Source organism: Tursiops truncatus, chromosome 6, assembly GCF_011762595.2.
Source record: "Tursiops truncatus isolate mTurTru1 chromosome 6, mTurTru1.mat.Y, whole genome shotgun sequence".
In the NCBI taxonomy this organism is placed as follows: Eukaryota; Metazoa; Chordata; class Mammalia; order Artiodactyla; family Delphinidae; genus Tursiops; species Tursiops truncatus.
Genome location: NC_047039.1, coordinates 20,615,414 through 20,637,932, shown reverse-complemented (window position 1 = coordinate 20,637,932; position 22,519 = coordinate 20,615,414). Strand labels below are relative to the sequence as shown.

Sequence of the window (22,519 nt, the reverse complement as noted above, 5' to 3'; positions counted from 1 at the left end):
TCAGCAGGCTTAAAAGAAAATTACATGATCATATTAATAAATGCAAGAAAAGCATCTGACAAAATTTAGTACCCATTCATGATACCCAATCTCAATAAACTAGGAATACAAGGGAACTTCCTCAACTTGATAAAGAATATTTATTAAACACCTACAGCTAACATCATAATTAAAGATGAGACACTAGAAATTTCTGCACTACGATCAGGTAAAAGGCACTCCTTTTCAATGTCATACTGGAAGTCCTTATTAATGCAATAAGGCAGGAAAAGGAAGTAAAAGGTAATACAGACTGGGAAGGAAGACATAAAACTGTCATTGTTCAGATGATACGATTGTCTACTACATAGAGAATCCAAAATAATCAACAAAAAAATTCCTGGAACTAATAAGCAATTATACCAAGGCTGCAGAATTCAGAGTTAATATATAAAAATCAACTGCTTTTCTATATATCAACAATAAACAGGTGAAATTTGAAATTAAAAATGCTTACATCAGCATCTCAAAAAATGAAACACTTAGATATAAATCTAACAAAATATGTACAAGATCCACACAAGGAAAACTACAACACTTATGAAAAAAAATCAAAGAAGAACTAAATAAGCAGAGAGATATTCCATGTTCATGGATAGGATGACTCTGTATGGTTAAAATGTCAGTTCTCCCCAATTTGATCTATAAATTCAATGTACAGATGTGACATCAAAGGCACAATCCTTGAAAGAAATAATGGATAAGCTGGACTTCATTAAAACGAAAAATTTATGCTATGCAAAAAACAAGGTCAAGAGAATGAGAAGACAAGCAACAGACTGTGACAAACTATTTGCAAAAGACACATCTGATAAAGGAATATTATCTAAAATATACAAAGAACTCTTAAAACTCAACAATAAGAAAAAAAAATTCATTTAAAAACTGAGCCAAAAACCTGACACCTCACCAAAGAAGATATGTACATGGTAAATAAGCCTATGACAAGATGCTCCACATATATGTCATCATAGAAATGCAAATTAAAACAACAGAGATACCACTACACACTCATTAGAAGAGCCAAAATCTGGAATACTGACAACACCAAATGTTGGCGAGGATGTAGAGCAACAGAAATTCTTTCATTGACAGTAGGAAGGCAAAATGGTACAGCCACTTTGGAAGACAGTTTGGAAAATTCTTATAAAACTAAACAGACTCTTACCATACAATCCAGCAATCATGCTCCTTGGCAGTTACCCAAAGGAGTTGAAAACTATGTCCAGTTAAAAATCTGCACACAGTTGTGTACAGTAGCTTTATTCACAATCACCAACACTTGGAAGCAAACCAGGTGTCCTTCAGTAGGTAAATGGATAAACAAATTGTGATACGTCTATACAGTGGAATATTATTAGCAATAAAAAGAAATGAGCTATCAAGGCATGAAACGACATGAAGAAAATGTCAATGAATAGTACTAAGTGAAAGAAGACAATCTGAAAAAGCTGCATACTGTATGATAACAGCTATAGGACACTCTGGAAAAGGTAAAAGCATGAAGACAGTAAAGAGATCAGCGGTTGTGAGGGTGAAAGGGATGAATAGGCAGAGCACAGAGGACTTTTAGGGCAGTGAAAATACTAAGTATAATAATATAATGGTGGATACATTTCATTTTACATCTGTCTAAGCCCATAGAATGCACAACACCAAGAGTGAACCCTTGTGTAAAGTTACTCACTTATAACCATGTAGGTTAATCAATTGTAACAAATGTACCACTCAGGTGGAGGATGTTGCTAATGAGAGAGGCTATTCATAAGTGGAGGCAGGGGGTATATTGGAAATCTCTGTACTTTCCCCTCAATTTTGCTGTGAACCCAAAACTGCTCTAAAAAAAATTCAGTTTTTTAAAATCTATATAGCAAACTTTCCTCAAAGTCATTTATAGCAACTCCCCATTTAAAGAAAAGGATTTTATCAGAATTCAAGGCTCTAATAAACAGGGCTTCATTCTTCCTCACAGTGAAGCATTTGGTTGGTTTTCATCAACCAAAACCCCAAACCTCCATTCTGCCCGGCATCCCAGGACCCCTGGCTTGCTTAAAGACTTCTTTTTTTTTTTTTTAAAGCTGCGCCGCATGGCATGTGGGATCTTACCTCCCCCACCAGGGATGGAACCCGCGCCCCCTACAGTGGAAGCACAGAGTCTTAACCACTGGACCACCAGGGAAGTCCTTGAAGGCTTCTCTTCTAAAGTCATGTCATTTCTCCCTCTCAACAGGATCAGGATCAGTTTCATCAGCAAGCAAACTGGGAGAGTATCTCCATCTTGAGAAAGTCTCATTAACCCACTTCTAGCTATCATGACACTTCTACGAACTAATATGGAATGATTTCTAGGATATACTGTTAACTGAAAAAAAGTAAGTGCAAAAGAGTACATATAGAATCCTACTTGTACAAGAATGGAAACAGGTAAACAAGTACATCCTTAATTTTGCAAAAAGAAACATAATGGATAAACTAGAAACTAATGAGATTCATTAACACCCTCAAGGGTGGGAATTGGAAGGGATTAGAGGGAGGAAGTGAGTAGTGATACTTCCATGAATAGTTTTGACTTTTGAAATTGTATTGATACTTCAAATACTCAAACAAGAGTGAGGAAATCTAATTTTACTTCATATGAATCAAACATAATTAACTGAAGGGGAAATAACGTAAATAACTTTTCAACACAGTATTTTTACTCTATACCCTCAGTCTAAAGACATAAATACTCTAACAAACTCTAGTTAGAAAGTGTGTTTATCACAGTGGTATGGATCAGCAATTTTGAAATTATTTTCTGCATTACAATAGGACTGAGCAATTGAGTAAATATACTGTATATGATACATATAGAGAATAGGAAAGAATGAGAATGAATCCTGTGGTGAACTGGAAATGGAGTTATCAGTATGAATTCATGGCTTTCAATATATAAATACAGACCTTGACATAAGTATGTGTGTATATATATAAAAAATCTAATTTATTTATCTACATATTTCTTAGTTCTGCCCAGTAAAAGGGCCAAGAAGCAGACACCCAAGGAACAATGAGCATGTTTAGCACCCAGATGTTGGTTCTTAAATACCATTCCCCATTAAAGGAACTGGATACTTCCATTTCTGACTATGGGGAGTGAGTGGCACTGGACTACTAGCCCTTCTTCATTCAATATATATGAAGTATCTTTCAGATGTTGATCAACAGGTAGTGACAGACTGATCTGGGAGCCCACTGACTGTTCCAGCTTTCTTTCTGAAGGCACTTTACAGGCTGGGGTGCAAGGCAGGGAGATCTAAACAGAACAACACTCGTCTTGCTTGTATCACACGGACATGAGAGGGCAGGGGAGGCTGGTTGGCTGGAATTTGCAGGACAGGGAACCAGAGAGGAGAGAGCCTCTCACAGAGAGAGTGCTAATAATCTGCATGGGGTTCCCTTAAGCTTTAAACTAAGGCAATTATCATTTCATAGGTAATTATCAAAGAAAGAACATCAACAGGGAGCTGTGGTCTGAACAACTCCTGATGTTCACGTATGACCAGCAAGAAGCAAGAAAATGTACAGAACACCCCAGGCATTTAGTAAAGACATCAGAAACTTTAAAAACAAGCCTCAAAAGGGTCAAGCAGATCCTCCAGGAGAATAACTGCCTGCTAGAACAAAACAACACTTTAAGAAAGACACCCAGTGAAGGCTGTCCTATCTGTAGAAAAACAAAACCAATTTACAGAAGTATTTCATAGAATTCAAAAGAAGAGAATGACCAGAGGTTTACAGTTAGGAAGAGATAACAAGTCTATAATAGTACTACAGATATTAAAATGAATAAATCATATTGTTACTTAATGTGTTAATCATGTTGGCTTTATTTTTATTTTAGAGAATACGAAAATACTACCTCCATCTCTCAAATCTTATTTTGCCCTCCAAAGTCCTAAGTTATTCAAATGGAAATTCTAATCAGGAGGTTTCCAGGAACCCTAAACCTCAAAATAATCCTAACTGGTAGTGGCCTTCAAATCTAGCATTCATCTAAATGATGATATCAGTGAACAAAATATTTGTACAACTGTGAGTTGCAGAGTTGTCTGCAGGATCATTCATCAATCGCGCAAGAGAAAAAGGTACTTTTAAAGTACGTTAAGAGACACAACACAGCTTCCACAGGTCAGGCATCTTAACATCTTCCTGTGGAGCTCAACGGAACTCAGCCTGGCTTCTCCAGCTACAGGTGAGGGGCCAGGTCTCAGGAAATGGACTCAGCCAAGCAGAGGAGAAAAAGGAATCAAGTCTGGACCAGGGGTAAGAATAGTACAGCCTGCAGACCACTCTGCACCCAGTTGTTGCTTGGCTCTCAAGCTAAAAACAGTCTACTTTTTTCTAAAGCACTGTAAAAAAATTTTTTTTAATTCTTTTAAATAAAGTATGACAAAGACTGTAAGAGGTCCACAAAGCCTAAAATATCTGGCCCTTTACTGAAAAAGTTTCCCTAACCCTAATCTAGACTAACTCTGGCTCCCAAGGGACCCTCTCAGAAAGCAAACTGTGCTGCTAAATATCAATTGCCAGAAGCAGACTGATAAAAATTCAGTTTTCTTTCTAATATTTCCAGCTCTGCCTTTCTAGCTGCTGGTGCTCTACCGAACCTGACCCAGGGTCACGGGCGAATTTTATACTCCCCTGGCCCCTCCCCTGTAGAAGAGGGGCCTTCTACACTGAGGACCTCTTGTGGCCTTCAGTGCCTTCCAATGCCCCCACCCCACCAAAGGCTGCACGACCTAACTGGGCAGGCCTGGAGAGGGGGGCTAAGGGAGAACAGCCAAGGCCAACTGTCTCTTCATCCTATAAGCCACCTGTATATGTACTGAATCCAAAAATAAGCTTGTTTTATTTAATCTTTGCCAACATTACTTTCTCAACAACCAAAATTTTTCAATTCTTCATCCCATGAACTATTTGTCAATGGACTAGGCACTCTTCTGATAATGGGCACCTGCCCCAATTCCAGGGAATGAGCTTATCTGCAGAAGAAGCAGATTGATGACAAACAAGTAAAAAATAAATTCAGGAACTAAGAAGTACAAAGATGAGGCTAAAATACGAAATAGTAACAGAGGGTGAGAAGTAAGGAGGCCTGTTTTGGTTAAAATGACAAGGTAACAACTCTCTAAGGAGATGACATTTGAGCAGAGACCAAGCAAAGGGAACACTGAGTAGTCTGAGAGGAGAATGAGCACTGTCTAACAGAGAACAAGGGCTGCAGGATCAAGTGGGATGGACAAGGGCAAGAAAGGTGAGAGATGGAACAGGAGAAGGTGAGGCAGCCAGAGCAGCAAGACCTTATACATTTGGTATCAGTTTCCCTACAAATAACTACAACCTTAGTGGAATTATCCTACAGTTCTAGGTCAGAAGTCTAAAATGGGTTGGCAGGGCTGTATTCCTGAGGCTCTAGATAATGAGTTTCCTTGCCTTTCCCTGCTTCCAGAAGCTGTCCACATTCCTTGGCTCAGGGCCTCTTCCCTGCAAACTTCTTCCTATCCTCATTTCTCTTCTCAAATTCTAATCCTCCTGCCTCTCTCTTAAACAGAACCTTGTCTTTATATTGGCCCCACTACATAATCCAGGATAACCTCTTCATTTCAAGATCTTTTATTTATTCATATCTGTGATGTCCCTTTTGCATTGTAAGATCACACATACACAGGTTTCAGGGATTAGGACATGGACATCTTTGGGAGTCACTATTCAGCCCATCATACTTTATTTCTGAGAATTATTTGAAGTAGGGGAATGAAGTGATTCACACTTTATTTCTGAGAATTATTTGAAGTAGGGGAATGAAGTGATTCACACTTTATTTCTGAGAATTATTTGAAGTAGGGGAATGAAGTGATTATTTTTTAGATTACTTGGGCTGCACTGTGGGGAATGTACTATATATAGTGGGGCAAGAATGGAAGCAGAGAGATGAGTCAGCAGGTTATTACTAACATATACTTCCTGTTTCTTAAAAAGAAAATAATATCTACAGAACATAAAATATTATTTCGGTAGTATTTTTTAAAATGGAAATAAGGTCAGAAATGAATTAGCAACAACCAATAATTATTAGTTCCACAAAAAGGCCATGAGTACTCTGAGTCATTTTTAATGGCATCTCTGGCACGCTGAAATGAAGAAATTAAAATAATAATACTAAAAGTTTGTATTAGGAAAGAAGAACTAAAATCAATGATCTAAGCTTCCACCTTAAAAAGCTATAAAATGAGAAGTAAATTTAACCCAAAGCAAATAGAGGAAAGAAAATAATAAAGAAATTAATGACACAGGAAACAGAAAAAAAAAAATCAATGAAACCAAAGCCAGTTCTTTGAAAGGATCAAGAAAAATAATAAATGTTCTGACAGACTTTTAAGAAAAAAGACACGCATTATCAATATCAAAAATGAAAAAGGAACCATCATTATATTTAGATTCAACAGACATTAAAAGGATAATAAGTGAATATTATGAATAACTTCATGCCAATGAATTTGGAAACTCAGATAAAATAGATGATTTCCTTAAAAGACATAATTTATCAAAACTTAAAAAGAAATGGATCACTTGAATAGTCCTATATCTACTAAAGAAATTAAATTCATAGTTAAAAATCTTCCCACAAAGAAAACTCCTAGACCAGATGGTTTTGTTGGTGCTTTTTACCAAATAAAGAAATAATATCAATTCTACACAAGTTCTTCCAGCAAAATAGAAGAAACAAAATTGCAACATTTTCCAATTCATTTTATGAGACCAGCAATACCTTGACACCAAAAACAGACACAAACATTGCAAGAAAAGAAAGCTACAAACAAATTTCCCTTATGAGCAAAGTTGAAAAATTCCTCAACAAAATTTTGGCAAATCAAATCTGGCAATATATAAAAACAATAATATATCATGATCAAAAAGGGTGCATTCCAGGAATACAAGGTTGTTTCATATTTGAAGATCAATCAATTCACCATATTAAAAGACTGAAAAACTATATGATCATCTTAATAAAAGCAAAACAAAAAAAGATTTGATAAAATTCAACACCAATTCATGATTTAAAAAACAAACAAACAAAAAACCCTCACAAAATTGGGAACAGAAACTTTTTCACCCTAGTAAAGTACATAAGTGAAAAAACTACAGCTAAATTATACTTAGTGGTGAAAGACTAAATGCCCTCCCCCTAACAGTCTCACCACTTTTATTCAACACTGTAATAAAGGTCCTAACTGATGTAATAAGAATAAAACAAAACGCCAACATAATGGAAAGGAAGAAGTAAAACTGTCTTTTTATTTGCAGATGACTTGAATATCTACATAGAAAATCCCAAGGAATCTACAAAAAAAATTCCTAGAACTAAAAAGTGAGTTTAACATGGTTGCAGGATACAGTCAACATATAAAAATCAATTGTATTTCCATAGCTTAGCAATAAAAATCAGGAGTCTAAATTAAGAAAGGTCATTTTACAGTATCATCAAAAATATACAATATTTAGGAATAAATTTAGCCAAGCATGTTCAAGACTGTACACAGTAATTGAGACAGTGAAGAGCATAGAGAGCCTGGGTATAACTCAAACATATATGGTCAACTGATTGTTTTAGAAAGGTCCTAAGATAATTCAATGGATGAAAAGCTAGTCTTCAATAAATGGTGCTTAAAGAATTGGATATACTTTATAATATATAATAAAAATATATTTGGTCTTTGTCATGGGATCCTGGCACAGAGCTCTTAAAACCCTTGGAATTTCCTGAGTTATAGAAGTATTTTCTATTTTTATTCATACTGAGCCCCTCTCAACCACACCTGAGCTTATGTTAATGAGCTAACTGCTAGAGGGCCCCTTAATAGTTTTACCATGGAGGCTGGTCACCAGAAGGACCAAGCCATGATTAGAGGTTGGAACTTTTATCCCTACCCCTCAGTCTCTGGGGAGGGTAGAGGAACCAGAGATTGAATTCAATCACTAATGGCCAATGACTTAATCAACTGTGGCTATGTAATGAAACCTACATAAAACCCATTAACAATTGGGTTCAAGAAGCTTCCAGACTGTTGAACACATGTTTGGGAGGGTGTCATGTCCAAGAGGGCATGGAAGCTCCTTAACCCCCTCCAGCCCAATCTTGCCCTATGCATTCTACCATTTTGGGTGTTCCTGAGGTGTAGCCTTTATAATAAACCAGTAATAGTAAATAAAGCACTTCCCTGAGGTCTATGAGTCAGTCTAGCAAATCCTATTCCTGACACTAAATGCGGTAGGGGGGGGGGTAGTCCCCTACACCAATTCACCAATTCTCTGACACCAACTGGATGTCCAACAATTCAATTCAATTCTAATGCTAATGCCCTAAATTAGCATAGACCCTACAGGTTAAAGCCTCAGTCCCATGAGACTTCTTTCACTTTAGATGCCAGTTATAAGTCCCAGAGATCACCCATACTTCTGACCAACCAGCTATAAATTCAAGAGTTCCCCACACACCCCTCATCAGATTCAATAATTCATTAGAATAACTCACAAAACTTAAGAAATCACTTTACTTACATTTTCCAGTTTATTATTAAAATACAACTCAGGAACAGCCAAATGGAAGAGATACATGGTGCAAGGTATGGGGCAGGAGGGACACAAAGGTTTCACCCTCCCAACACTTCCATGCGTTCGCCAACTTGGTAATTCCCCCAAACCCCATTGTTTATAGGTTTCTATAGAGTTTTCACTCTATAGGCACAATTGATTAAATCATTGGACAGTGGTGACTGAACTCAATCTTTGGCCCCTCTACTTTCTTGAAGTTGGAGGACTGGGGCTGAAAGTTCTAACCCTCTAATCCCATGATTGATTTTTCTGTCAACCAGCCCCATCTGAAAGTTATCTAAGGCTCCTGCTTTGAACCATCTCATTCACTTGCAAAAGATACTCCTATTACGCCAGAGAAATTCCCAGGATTTTAGGAGCTCTGTGCCAGACACCCAAGGCAAAAATCAAATACATATTTTATTATACCACATTACCTAAATCCACACCTTGCAACAAAAATTAACTAAGAATGCATCACAGATTTAAATATAAAACGTAAAAACTAAAAACGTTCTGAAAGAAAACATAGTGTGAGAAAGTCTTTGTGACTTTGGAGTAGGACAAGATTTCTTAGGTACAAAAGAGGAACAAACCATAAAAGAAAACAAATTGAGTAAATTGGACTTCAAAGAAAAACTTTTGTTCTTCAAAACAAACTGTTAAGAAAAAGACAAGCCAAAGAGTAGAAAAAAAATACTTTAAAAACATGTATCAGCAAAAGGTCTTGTATTAAGAATATATTAGAAACTCTATAACCAACACAACTTTTATTTCTATTAAAACATGGGCAAAAATCTGAATAAACACTCTCCAAAAAAGATATACAGGTGACAAAAAAGCACCAGAAAAGATGTTCAAAATCATTACTCATTAGAGAAATGATATCTAAAACCATAATTATATATTGAATATAACTACGTACCCATTAGGTTGTTTAAAATTAAAAACTGACAATATCAAGTGTTGACAAGGATGTGGAACACCTGGAAGGCTCATACATTGCTGGTAGGAATGCAAAATGGCTAGAAAACAGTAGGAGTTTCTTACAAAACAAAATGTACAGTTATTATAAAACCCAATAATTCCACTGTTAAGTATTTATCCAAGAGAAATGAAAACATGTTCACAAAGTGGCTTATATGTCACTGTTCATGGAAGCAGTAGTTATAAAAGCCAAAATATTGGAAAAACCCAGATGACCATTAACTGCTAAACAGATAAACAAATTGTGGTATATCTATGCAATGGACTACTCAGCATATAAAATGAATACTCAGCAATATAATGAAAATCATACTCAGCAATAAAGTGAAACTACTGAAACATATATCATGGGTGAATCTCAAAGCATTATGCTAAGTGAAGGAAGCAAGATACAAAAGGCCACCTACAGAATGATTCCATATGTGGGACATTCTAGAAGAGGGAAAACTATGGTAAGAACAACGAGATCAGTGTTTTAAGGGGGTCAGAAAAGACTGACTACAAATGGGCAGAAGAAAGATTTTTACAGCACTACCTACCAGCAGGCTAGTGCGAGCCCTAGGACAACCTGGCCCTGAAACCAGCTGCCTCAGAACCCAACCCCACCCATGAGGCAGAGCCTGGCAGCCAACCAGGCCAGAGGCCAGCACCACCTACCAGCACAGTAGTTAGCCCTGCCACATAGGGAGCATCCCTTGAACATATAGCTCTGGTGACCAGAGGGGAGTGTGCTGCTGGACCCCATAGGACATTGCCTACATAAGGGTACTTATCCAAGATCAGGAAATGTAATCAACCTACCTAATACACAGAAATAAAAATAGAGAACTGAGAAAAATGAGCCAACAAAGGAATATGTTTCAAAGAAACAAATTAAAATGCCAGAAGAATTAAGAAAAGTGGAGATAAGCAAACTATCTGATAGAGTTCAAGATAGAACATAAAGCTGTTCAGTGAACTAAGGAGAACAGATGTAAAGAAATGTACTGTCACTGTTTGCAGATGACATGATACTATATATAGAAAGTCCTAAAGACACCACCAAAAAACTATTAGAACTCATCAGTGAATTCAATAAAGTTGCAGGGTATAAAATGAATATACTGAAATCTGTTACCTTTCTATAAACTGACAACAAACTATCAGAAAGAGAAGTTAAGAAAACAATCCCATGTACAATTGCATGAAAAATATCTAGGAATAGGGCTTCCCTGGTGGCGCAGTGGTTGAGAGTCCGCCTGCCGATGCAGGGGACACGGGTTCATGCCCTGGTCCGGGAGGATCCCACATGCCGCGGAGCGGCTGGGCCCGTGAGCCATGGCCGCTGAGCCTGCACGTCCGGAGCCTGTGCTCTGCAATGGGAGAGGCCACAGCAGTGAGTGGCCCGCGTACCGCAAAAAAAAAAAAAAAAAAAAAAAAATCTAGGAATAAATCTAAACAAGGAGGTAAAAGACCTATACTCGGAAAACTGTAAGAAGCTGAAGACAACACCAACAAATGTAAAGATATACTGTGCTAGTGGATTTGAAGAATACTGTTAAAATGACCATACTACTGAAGGCAATCTACAGATACAGTGCAACCCCTATCAAAATCCCCATGGCATTTGAACTAGAACAAATAATTCTAAAATTTGTATGGAGACACAAAAGACCCCAAATAGCCAAAACAACCTTGAGAAAGAAGAACAGAGCTAGAGGTATCATACACTCTGATTTCAAACTATATTACAAAGCTACAGTAAAACAATATGGTACCTGCACAAAAACACATACACAGGTTAATGGAACAGAACAGAGAGCCCAGAAATGAACCCACACTTTTATTAGCAATTAATCTACAACAAAGGAGGAAAGAATACAAGATTTAGGAATAAATGGTGTTAGGAAAACTGGACAGCTAATGCAAAAGTATCAAACTGGACTACATTCTCACACAACATATAAAAATAAACACAAAATGAATTAAAGACTTAAATATAAGACCTGAAACCATAAAACTAGAAGAAAACATATGCTCTTTGACATTGGTCTTAGCAATATTTTTTTGGATATGTCTCCTCAGGTAAAGGAAACAAAAGCAAATATAAACAAATGATACTACATCAAACTAAAAAGCTTTTGCACAGTGAAGGAAATATCAACAAAACGAAAAGAGCACCTACTGAATGGGAAAATATATTTGCAAAGGATATATCTGATAATGGGTTAATATCCAAAATATACAAAGAATTCATACAACTCACATCAAAAACACAAACACCCTGATTAAAAATGGGCAGAGAACCTGAATAGACATTTTTCCTAAAAGATATACAGATGGCCAACAGATCCATGAAATTATTAATGATTAAGGAAACATAAATCAAAACCACAGTGAGATATTACCTCACACCTGTCAGAATGGCTATTATTTAAAAAAAAAAAGAAAACAAATAACAAGTGTTGGTGAGAATGTGGAGAAAAGGGAACCCTTGTGCGCTGTTGGTGAGAATATAAATTCATGCAACCACTATGAAAAACAGTATGGATGTTCCTCAAAAAACTAAAAACAGAACTATCATACCATCCAGCAATTTCACTCCTTGGTATCCTTCCAAAGAAAACAAAAACACTAATTCAAAAACATATATGCACCCGTATGTTCATTGCAGTATTATTTACAACAGCCAAGATATGGAAGCAACCTAAGTGTCCACTGATAAATGAATGGATAAAGAAAATGTGATACATATACCTATATGTTCAGCAGAGTATTACTCAGCCATGAAAAAGAATGAAATCTTGCCATTTGCAAGAACATGGATAGACCTAGAGGGCATTATGCTAAGTGAAATAAGTTAGATAAAGAAAAATACTGCATGATTTCACTTATATGTAGAATCTATAAAGCAAATAAGCATAACCAAACAAAAACAGAGTCATAGATAGAGAACAAACAAGTGGTTGCCAAAGGGGCTGAGGGTAGGGAGATGAATGAAATAGGTGAGGGAGATTAAGAGGTATAAACTTCCAGTTACAAAATAAATGAGTCACAGGGATGAAATGTATACCATGGAGAATACAGTCAATAATATTTAATAACTATATGGTGACAGATGGTAACTAGACTTATCATGGTGATCATTTTGTATATAGAAAGAATGAATCACTATGTTGTGCACCTGGACCTAACATAGTATTATAGGTCAATTATACTTCAATTAAAAAAGAAAAAAGAAAGCTTTTTAAGGGATGAACATGTTCTATATCACAACTGTCATCATGGTTTAAACATGTCAAAACTAATCAATTACATATGTACTAAAACTGGTACATTTTACTGCAAGTAATTCATACCTCTATAACACACATTTTTTTTTTATTTCCAAGAAAAGAACCCTATGTTAAACTAATACAAATTTGTGGATTATCTATCCTTTCTGTTTACTTATCAAACTCTCTAAGGGACTAACATTCAAATATACAAATGTAACTTAACCTAAGATTCTGAAACAATACTGACTAGATAACTTTGTTAGTCAGAGGCCTCCATAAATCCAACCATGTCATGACATCTACAACCATTTGAACAATACAACATTCAATAAAGCACACTGACATTTTAGTGAGAAGTTTTTAGTCAGAACATAATTTACTAGAACTCAAAAGCAGAAGCAAAAGTACCTTTACTTTTTAAAAAAACCCACACTAGTATAATTCAGTGAAACACTCAATTTAGAGTTCTACACACAGGAATCAATTACCAAGAATTGTTTATACTCTATTTCAGGAATTTCAAGAGAAAAAATCCTCCGTCTCAGAAATTTCTCATAAAATTTTCATGATAAAAGCAATGCATATCTACTTTGCTACTTAGTGTTAGAACACTGAAAGAACAAAAATAAACAGATGACTAGGATTAAATGTTTAATTACAATGCAATAGCCTAGTCAAAAGGTCTTTTTCATAATTTCATTATAGGTAATATATTAAAATTTTGACTCCAAAATATTTTGAAATAGCAAAATTATTTCAGTTTTTCTTTGTGTGTGTATGTGTTTGTGTGTATGTAAAAAACAAGATAAAATTTTTAAATGAATAAAAGAATAATTTCTAGAGTATGCAGGGGAGACAGCACACATTCAGGCCAATCTCTAATACAACCTATGTAGCCAATGCTTCACAATGAGCTTTGACTATCAAAATGATATTTCTCAGCATTCTAAGAGAAGTATAGGTAAGCTATAAAACCCAAAAGCAATGTTCGAACCCACAAGAAAGAAAACGTAACATCGATTCCCAACCTGGAGTCATGCCTAGGGTATGGAATGGTATCTGAAAGCATATATGTATAGAAAACTTCGTCTACAGCCATGATAACTATGATACAAATTTTTCTGTATCTAGATTATCATTGTGGTTAGTAAAAGAAAATTCATTTAAATACATTACTGTAACCAAAGTGGCATTCTGACATTACACATCTTCTCAATCAACATAGGACCACTACAATGTGTAAGTGCATGAAATTTTAAGAACTTAAAAAGGAGACCTCATACCCCGAAAGATTAAAAATCACTGGTATTCATGACCCAGCAATCCCACTATTGTGCATATACCCAGAGAAAATCACAATTCAAAAAGACACACGCACCCCAATGTTCATTGCAGCACTATTAACAATAGCCAGGTCATGGAAGCAACCTAAATGCCCATCAACAGACGAATGGATAAAGAAGATGTGGTATATATATACAATGGAATATTACTCAGCCATAAAAAGGAACGAAATTGGGTCATCTGTAGAGATGTGGATGGATCTAGAGACTCTCATACAGAGTGAAGTAAGTCAGAAAGAGAGAAACAAATATCGTATATTAACGCATATATATGGAACCTAGAAAAATGGTACAGATGAACCAGTTTGCAGGGCAGAAATTGAGACACAGATGTAGAGAACAAACGTATGGACACCAAGGGGAGAAAGCGGTGGGGGCGGGGGGGGGTGACGAATTGGGTAATTGGGATTGACATGTATACACTGATGTGTATAAAATTGATGACTAATAAGAACCTGCTGTATAAAAAAAAAGAAACTGACGTCTGTGTTGATAAAAGAAAACAAATGTCAAAAGAAAAAAATTAGAATTTTTATACTACTATTTTTATAGGCTATAATAAGTTTAAATATTTGTTTTAAGTATGTAAAGAGATTCTGTGTATCTAAACATACAATACACTTAATGTGTACATATTAATAAATATTAATATTAAATATAATATTAATAAAATATTAATAAAGACAGACATACTAAACTGCCTGTTTCAAATATACGTAAGAAAACCTTTCAGAGAAATTTGAAAGAATGGTTTTATTTATATACTCTAAGTTACTAAAATGATTTGCCCCAATTTTTCTATAATTCACACTTTTTTTTGGACAAAATACGGCAAAAAATCTTATGTTAAAACATAGGAAAAAATTATCCTGATCATGCAAAAGCACACAGAACAAAGAAAATAGATTTGATAAGCCCTTGGAAAAAAGTATTCAATGCTAATTTGTTAATCTGATAAAGCATTTGGTATATTACCTAGTATGTCCCCAAAAAGGCAACCTATAAAAGATAGTTGTAACCTGTGCTAAAGCATTAAAGCCTTTTCCAAAGAACATCGGTAATGTGGAGACACAAAACCAATGGGCAGCAAAGGAATAGGTAAAACAAGAAGAATTCTACCAGTCATTATAGTGTTATAATTACAAAACCCATTACCAACAGAAAGACAGTAATGCTAGTTATAATCAACTCTTTCTTTCTTAAGCGTTATTCTGCCACTATCACTATCACTCCTCAAACATTCACATAATTGGGCCTTCCTTAAAAGCCCCCAAACTGCTCAACGTCTTCCCAATAAGCCCCTCACCAGCCCTCAGAGGACCTGAGTACAGTGACCTCAGAGCCATTGGTCACGAAGTTAGACTCAGTCACCCAGTCACCTGATCCTAAGGTCACAGATACAAGAATTTTAATTCTCTCAGTGTAAGTTTTTCATACTGTTTAAGAAAAAATGTTTAAATATATGTAAAGCCCTTATAAAAACTATTAACAGCTATAATTTATTGACTACTGCACTGTGTTTTATGTACATTGTCACAACAAGCCTCCAACAATCCTACCAGGAGGATAGTGTTACTCGAGTTGGACAGATGTAAAAGCAGAAGACTGTACTGCAAATTGTCATCACCCAGGCAGTTGAGCATAATAATCCTACTCTCTTTGACTGCCAAACAAGTTAAAACTAATCCTTTTACGTATGGTACATTATATCAAAAGCTAAAATATAACTCATTTACACTGAATGTTCCTAAATACCATAAAATTTTGCAATATTTTAAGGTGGAAGCTATGGAGTTCGAAGCTTGGAAAATCTGAGGACCTTTAACAATGAAACTGAAGAACATCAGCCTCAACTAAGACACCTCGAAAAACATTCTGTCTAGAAATGCTCCTCCAAGTCCCAGCATTGCTCTGGGTATACTCTAAATGCTCAAAAAATACTTGTTGAATGAATAAAATACTGTATGTTGTTCCCTCAAATGTCTGATTATCTCAAATGGATTATCCCATTTATATTTTTACTGAAAAAAATTTTTTTACGCCTCAGTCAACGTCTGCCTTCATTTACTTATTAGTAAATTATAATGATCCGGTATATTGTCAGCATTTTTTATCTTTTATCATTTAATCATCTACATTTTTCACTAATTGAAACAGATTCATTCAATCTCATGACTTAGAAATATTTACAAATATGGAAAATGCAAGACAACTTAATCTTTGGCTTTTGGTAACACAGTACAAGCAGAAAAAACATTTCGCCGCTGTAGATACCAATTTAAAAGTACAATTCGTGGACACATACTTGAGTGGGCACTACTACAAACACGAAAGCATATGTCTATATTTAACATTCCATACTGGGGTAGCTACTGCTAGTCAATTAAAGCATTTTTTAATACAGAGCACACTTGTTGAGTAGGAGATGTGATTTTTCCTGCACAGCTCATCTTTCATAAATATTATTCATGTACTACAAACATATATTTTAATGGCTCAAATTATTTTTCAACTTCCAAAACAACTTTTTCCACACGCAGCAAAGGTTTCTTTCTAATACTGACAAAGCATTTTTTTTTCTTGTAAAACAGTAAAAAAAAAACCAAAAAGGAATTGTTGGTAATGGAATTCAAACCACAGAACACTTTATAATGGAAAATAGGCTACTACTAAGGAAAAATTAGACTCGTTTTAAAATTTTAATCTATTTACATACCAGCACAGAATATCCCTGGGACTTCACTTCTGACTATTATGGTCCGTACTTTCTTATCAGATTTTAAAGCATCCACAGCTTTTGAAAGCTAAACAGAAACAGGAGGGTAAGAAGGAAAAGGGGGGAAAATCATTTTCAGATTGATATCAACACTGTATCTTAATATTAGAAGCAAATAGTTTAATCTTTACACTCACCATTTTTATAAGATTTGTACTCAATGAATTTTTGGCATAAGCTCTGTTTATTCCAAGCACCACAATTCCTGGTTAAGGGGAAAAAAAAAAAGTCATCTGAGTTAGTGACGTATTCAGGATACAGACTCCCGTCTACACAGCTAGTTGACTTGGGACTTAGGAATCTACTACCACCTTGAGGTTCACTTCAAGAGCTTTACCCTAATTTTCATATTTACCTTCCTTTTCAAGCATAATTTTGAAGAAGTGGTATATATATTTATAAAATCAATCTGATGCCTAATATTCACCACTTTTCTACAGCCTTTTAAAGAAGAACTTTATAACAGCATGTTCCCTTCAACTCCTCTCTCCTTAAACACCACCAAGGTAATCTGCCACATTTTACTAAATTTTACATCATTAAATCAGACTAGCTAGTTGAAGGCCACGCTTACTGGTGAAAATTCTAAGTTACAGAATACTGTTTAAAATATGGTTTTTTATCTTCAATATATACAGAAGTACACAATAGCTAACAACTCCTTCTCACAGGCAAGCATTGTGGGATCAGCTTTTTTGCTAGTACACCAGGTGTTAATACTCTTTTTGTCCTACTACATAGCTTTCAGTATTTTCATCCTAGGTTTCTCTCCTGGCTCTGTCCCATGTACTTAACCTGAAGCCACCTCCACTTAGAACTCCAAAAAGCAATTCAACCTGAATCTACAGGAAGTTCATTCTTTCTCCTACAAAGCCAAGCTCTCCCTCCTAACTTCCCTAATCTTATCAGAGAGCATCATCTAAATCCAGCCTCCCATTCCAACTGCTGTAGTCGGATCAATTTTCTAAAACCAATTCCATGCGCAGAATTCACCCCGTTTAAAATCCTTTATTTCTTATTTCCAAAATACCCGAGTTCAAAGACCTTAATTTGATATTCGAAGTCCTCTAAAATCTGTACCCGACCTTCTTGTTCCCCAAGGAAACTCAAATTTTCCTTGTATAACAAAAATGCCTTCCACCAGGTGGGGCGAGGTGGGGGAGGGGCGGGGGTTGAGGGAAAGGGGTAATCCTTATTTGTAATTGGGTTAAACGAAAGACAACAAAATGTGCGCATGCCTTCTCTATGCAAGAAACTGCTCAAACCCATTTTTCAACGAACTTAGGCTCATAGCAGAATAAATATACAAGAATTCCCAGTGATCTCAGCAAGGAGAACATCATGAAGGAGAACTGGTTTCTAGGGCAGGCTCTGCATTAAACAGCTGAATGACCTTGGGTAGGTCCCAATACTAATGACAACAGCTACCACTAACTGAGTCCTTTATTATGTGTTGAACACTGTTCCCAGCGCTTTACATTTATTGACTTACGTAATCCCCAAAGCAACCTAAGAGGTAGGTACTGTTTTTATCCTTGTGGAACAGATAAAATAATTGGGACTTGAGGAGGTTAAATAACTACCTTCAGCTAGTAAATAGCAATCTAACTCCACACTTGAAGGAAAAATGAGACTTGCTACACCGTTCATGCTTTAGTTTCCTCAGAAGAAAACCAAGTGGTTAAGACTAGATATTAATTCATTCAAATGTACTGAGTACACATTATGGCGCTCAGCCCTCAAGGAACTATAGTCTAAAAAGGAAAGACAAACATCAATTAAAAAAATCATAGAAATATACAATTCAAAATGCTTTACATGCTCTGAACGGTGCTACAGTAATTTGTAACCAGAACTGATATGGTCTGGGGGCAAACAGGGATAGTCAGGGAAAGCTTATCCAAGACAGTGCTATCTGAGTTGAGATTGGGAAGATGAGTATTGGGGGAGAGGGGGGTGCTGGATTACAGACAGGAACAACATAGGAGAAATCATAAAATAGTCATGCCAGAAGGAGGAGAAGAGTACCCAATGAGAGGAGAGGTCAGCACCAGCCAGATAGTGTCATTACAGGCCCTGTTAAAAAATAAGGAGTAACCATTGAGAGAGTTTTAAGTATTGTATAAACACACATATACAACCAGTGGGGAGGATTCGTTTCTATATTTGGAGACCATGCCAAAGTGTACAGGGCTAGACACTTCCAGGCACAAGCTGCAGTCCAGTCAACAGATAATAGGTTTGGCTGCGGTTAGCTGAGTTAGAAGTAGAAGGAAGTGAAAGGACTCAAGAGCTATTCAAGAGGTAAATGTAAAATGAGTTAATGATTGACTGGATTGAGGACTGAATGCATTGCAAGGAGGTATTAAGGAGTGTCTAATAAAGTTTTGGCTTCAGCAATTGGATGAAAAGAAGATGACATTCAATGAGACAGAGAACCATAAAAAACACCAAGGTGAGGGTGCCGGGGGATAAGGTTCATGAGTTCAGTTTTGAATTAAAGTGAATCTGAAGTGCCTTTGAGACACCCAAGCTGGTTATCAACTCTAAGGGTACAGGCTAAGAATGCAGACTCTGAGGTCGGACTGCTGGAACTGAAACCCCAGTCTGCCACTAGCTATGTGACACTGGACAGTCACTTAACCTCTCTGACCCTCGGTTTCTTACCCTGTTAAGTGAAGATACTAATAGGTCCAAACTCCGTGGGACGGTTGTGAGGATCATATGGCAAGACATATGTAAAGCTTTCAACATAAGCATTTAATTATTATTGTCCCTTCTGCAAACACTTTGATGCAATAATTAAAGTGTTACCATAATGAATAGATGCTAGATAGGATACTGTTGACAATATTACTAAACTGTAAAGTGCCATCAAAATGCTTCTACCATAGTTAATTCCAGTGGTTTTGGTCCCATGTTTGAGGCCTGATGTTTTGAGCACTTCTACCTCAGACAGTTGGAAATCAGCTCTGTAATTTAAAACGAATCATCCTGTGCCTAACAACTGTCCCACCAAATGTATCAGTAAGCTATTGATACCCTAAAATGGAATAAAACCTTACTTTATTCTGCAGGGTCTATTGTTTTCATTTTGTAACTGCCCCACTTTATTTCACATTTAATAGCTTCTCAATAACTCAATTATCATGCATCCTCATCACATAACCTAGCCAGGAAAAGTTTGCTAGGTTATTAAGGTTATTAAATTCCTGTTTCAGACTTTTCCTGTCTTTTGACAAAATATCATAAAATTCTTGGTGAATCTTCAACAAGTTCATATTACAGCATCAACCCTGCCCTACAGAGCTCACAAAACTGAAAGATGAACAAAGTGACTCAGCTGGGACTTAAAATATATATATATATATATGAATACATTTTACTCATACAAAATTGAAGTGATACACCCCAAGTGAAAGTCCTCCTTCCCTGGACCCATTCCATTCTCCTCCCCAGAGGTAGCCATAGTTATCTGCTGATATGTAACCTTCCACAAAATATATTTACATACAGAAATAGAGTTGTGACTATAGTTTTGCTTATTGTTGCTATTTTACATAAATGGGACCACAGAGTATTTTCTGTTGGCGCTGTTCTACGTAAATAGGTTCATACATATTTCCTTTATTTACTTAATTTGGCCTTAAAGATCTTTCTATATCAAGACATTCCTTTTAATTCATAATATTATCTGAAATGAATTTCCATTATTTAGTTTCCTTTTCATTAGCATTTTCCTAAAATACTGCAATGCTGCAATCAACATTCTTGAAGATTTCTTTTCTGTACAATAAATATCTCTCTGACAGGTATCAAGAAGTGGAATTTCTAGGTCCAACAGAATGTGTATTCTTAAATTTTAACAGATAACTCTCAAAAATACAGATACTGTCCAGCCAAATCACCAGTACCTATTTATTCACAGTAGCACATCTTAATAGAGCTCCAATTATGTGTATTACCTGCACAAGGACACTTCCTTGCCCACATATTTTAATATTCATATTATCACTAATTCTCAAAAAATATATAAAATCAATCTGAAATTAAGATCACTTCTAATATATTTTAAAACTACCTCTACATTGTACTAAGACACAACTGTACCACCAAATTAGTCTTACATTATACACGTTAACTTATTTATAAAGAAATAAAGAAGTTAGGACACTGGAACTCAGCTCCTTCAGGCCATTTAGAACTTTCTGTGGCAATTCTGTGTACCACTTTGTATGGAACCACCAGACTTTGTTAGACAAGATGCATGAGATACACTAGCATAGGATCTATTACACTGGAATACACAAAATTCATAACTTTACACAAAGATACATACACTCTTTTCGAGTACAAGGTTTTTGACCTAAAATTAGAGGAATTTTAATATATTCTGTTTTACATGGTACCCATCAAACAGAGAAAAAAAAAGTTATGTTAAGTCTAATTACATTCACTGCATTTTCAAGTATATTACTGGTAAGAGAGAACTTCCGTTTGACTTGGTGTCAATGAGAACTGAATCTTACAATTTACTCTGTCACCACCCTCTCCCACATCCCAGTAGAGAATTATTTTGACCCAAAATAAATAAATAAATAAGGCATGGCTCATTTGTGAGAATACCACTTCCGCTCAGTTGAAAATTTACCTTCGCATATTATCCTTTTTTCAATTAAAGCTATTGTCTCAGTCTCTTATCATATACAAATAAGTTTGGTGTGTTATTACTAACCCAATACTAGGTTTTATTCTAATATCCCCTTATACCACCTGTTTTTTATTTTCCGCTACTTACTTTGTAGAATGGCTTCTAGTCTTCTTACTTCTCTTAAATCCTAACTTATTTATATTTTAATGATCACAGCAGAAAAATTATATATTGAAATAAGTTATTTTGCCATAAATTACCTTCCTTTTGTTTTATTAAAGATTTTTTTAATTATGTGTGTGAGCTGCTTACATTATCTATACATTTCATCTCAGGTCACTAAGGGGACCTCATTAAACATGTCATTGTGAATCACTGGTCTACCACCCAACACTGAATATTATAAATCTCTGACAATATATGGGAAAATAACATCATTATGTATCAAGTTTCACCTAATCTTATGAACCAAAGTTGAGTTAACTAAGTTTAATAATCATTTGTCATTTGTTTTCTGAATTAACTGTTCTCATTGTTTGCCTATCTTATCAGAGTTGTCTTTTGCATTTCAATTAATAAATTTTTAGATTACAGACATTAATTCATTATTTATAAAACAAACCTTTTCCCTATCATTCACTTTTAAAGTTCAACTTGTTTATGGTAATTTTTGGCACCATAGTTTTAACTTTTTATATAGTATATTATTGCCTTTGCAACTTTCGGGCTTAGTATCTTCCTTAAAAAGGGTTTACAATGAAAACACACATCCACACAAATGCACCAAAATGATCACAGCAGCATTATCCAAAATATTCAAAACGTGGATACA

The 22,519-nt window shown here is 35.6% G+C and overlaps 1 protein-coding gene across 4 annotated transcripts in view; it reads right to left on the bottom strand.

Annotated features, from left to right (window-relative positions):
• The window catches only part of AUH (AU RNA binding methylglutaconyl-CoA hydratase), a 162,870-nt gene that overhangs the window by 127,203 nt on the left and 13,148 nt on the right, over nt 1-22,519 (bottom strand). For 3 of the 4 annotated variants that reach the window (XM_019936294.3, XM_073805877.1, XM_073805878.1), the window contains exons 2-3: nt 17,174-17,241; nt 16,977-17,064 (exon numbers count right to left, since the gene is read on the bottom strand). The exons of the other annotated variant lie outside the window; for it this stretch is intronic. In XM_019936294.3, coding sequence (XP_019791853.1) covers nt 16,977-17,064; nt 17,174-17,241 — 156 coding nt within the window. The remainder of the gene's footprint in view (nt 1-16,976; nt 17,065-17,173; nt 17,242-22,519) is intronic. 4 annotated transcript variants of the gene reach the window in all.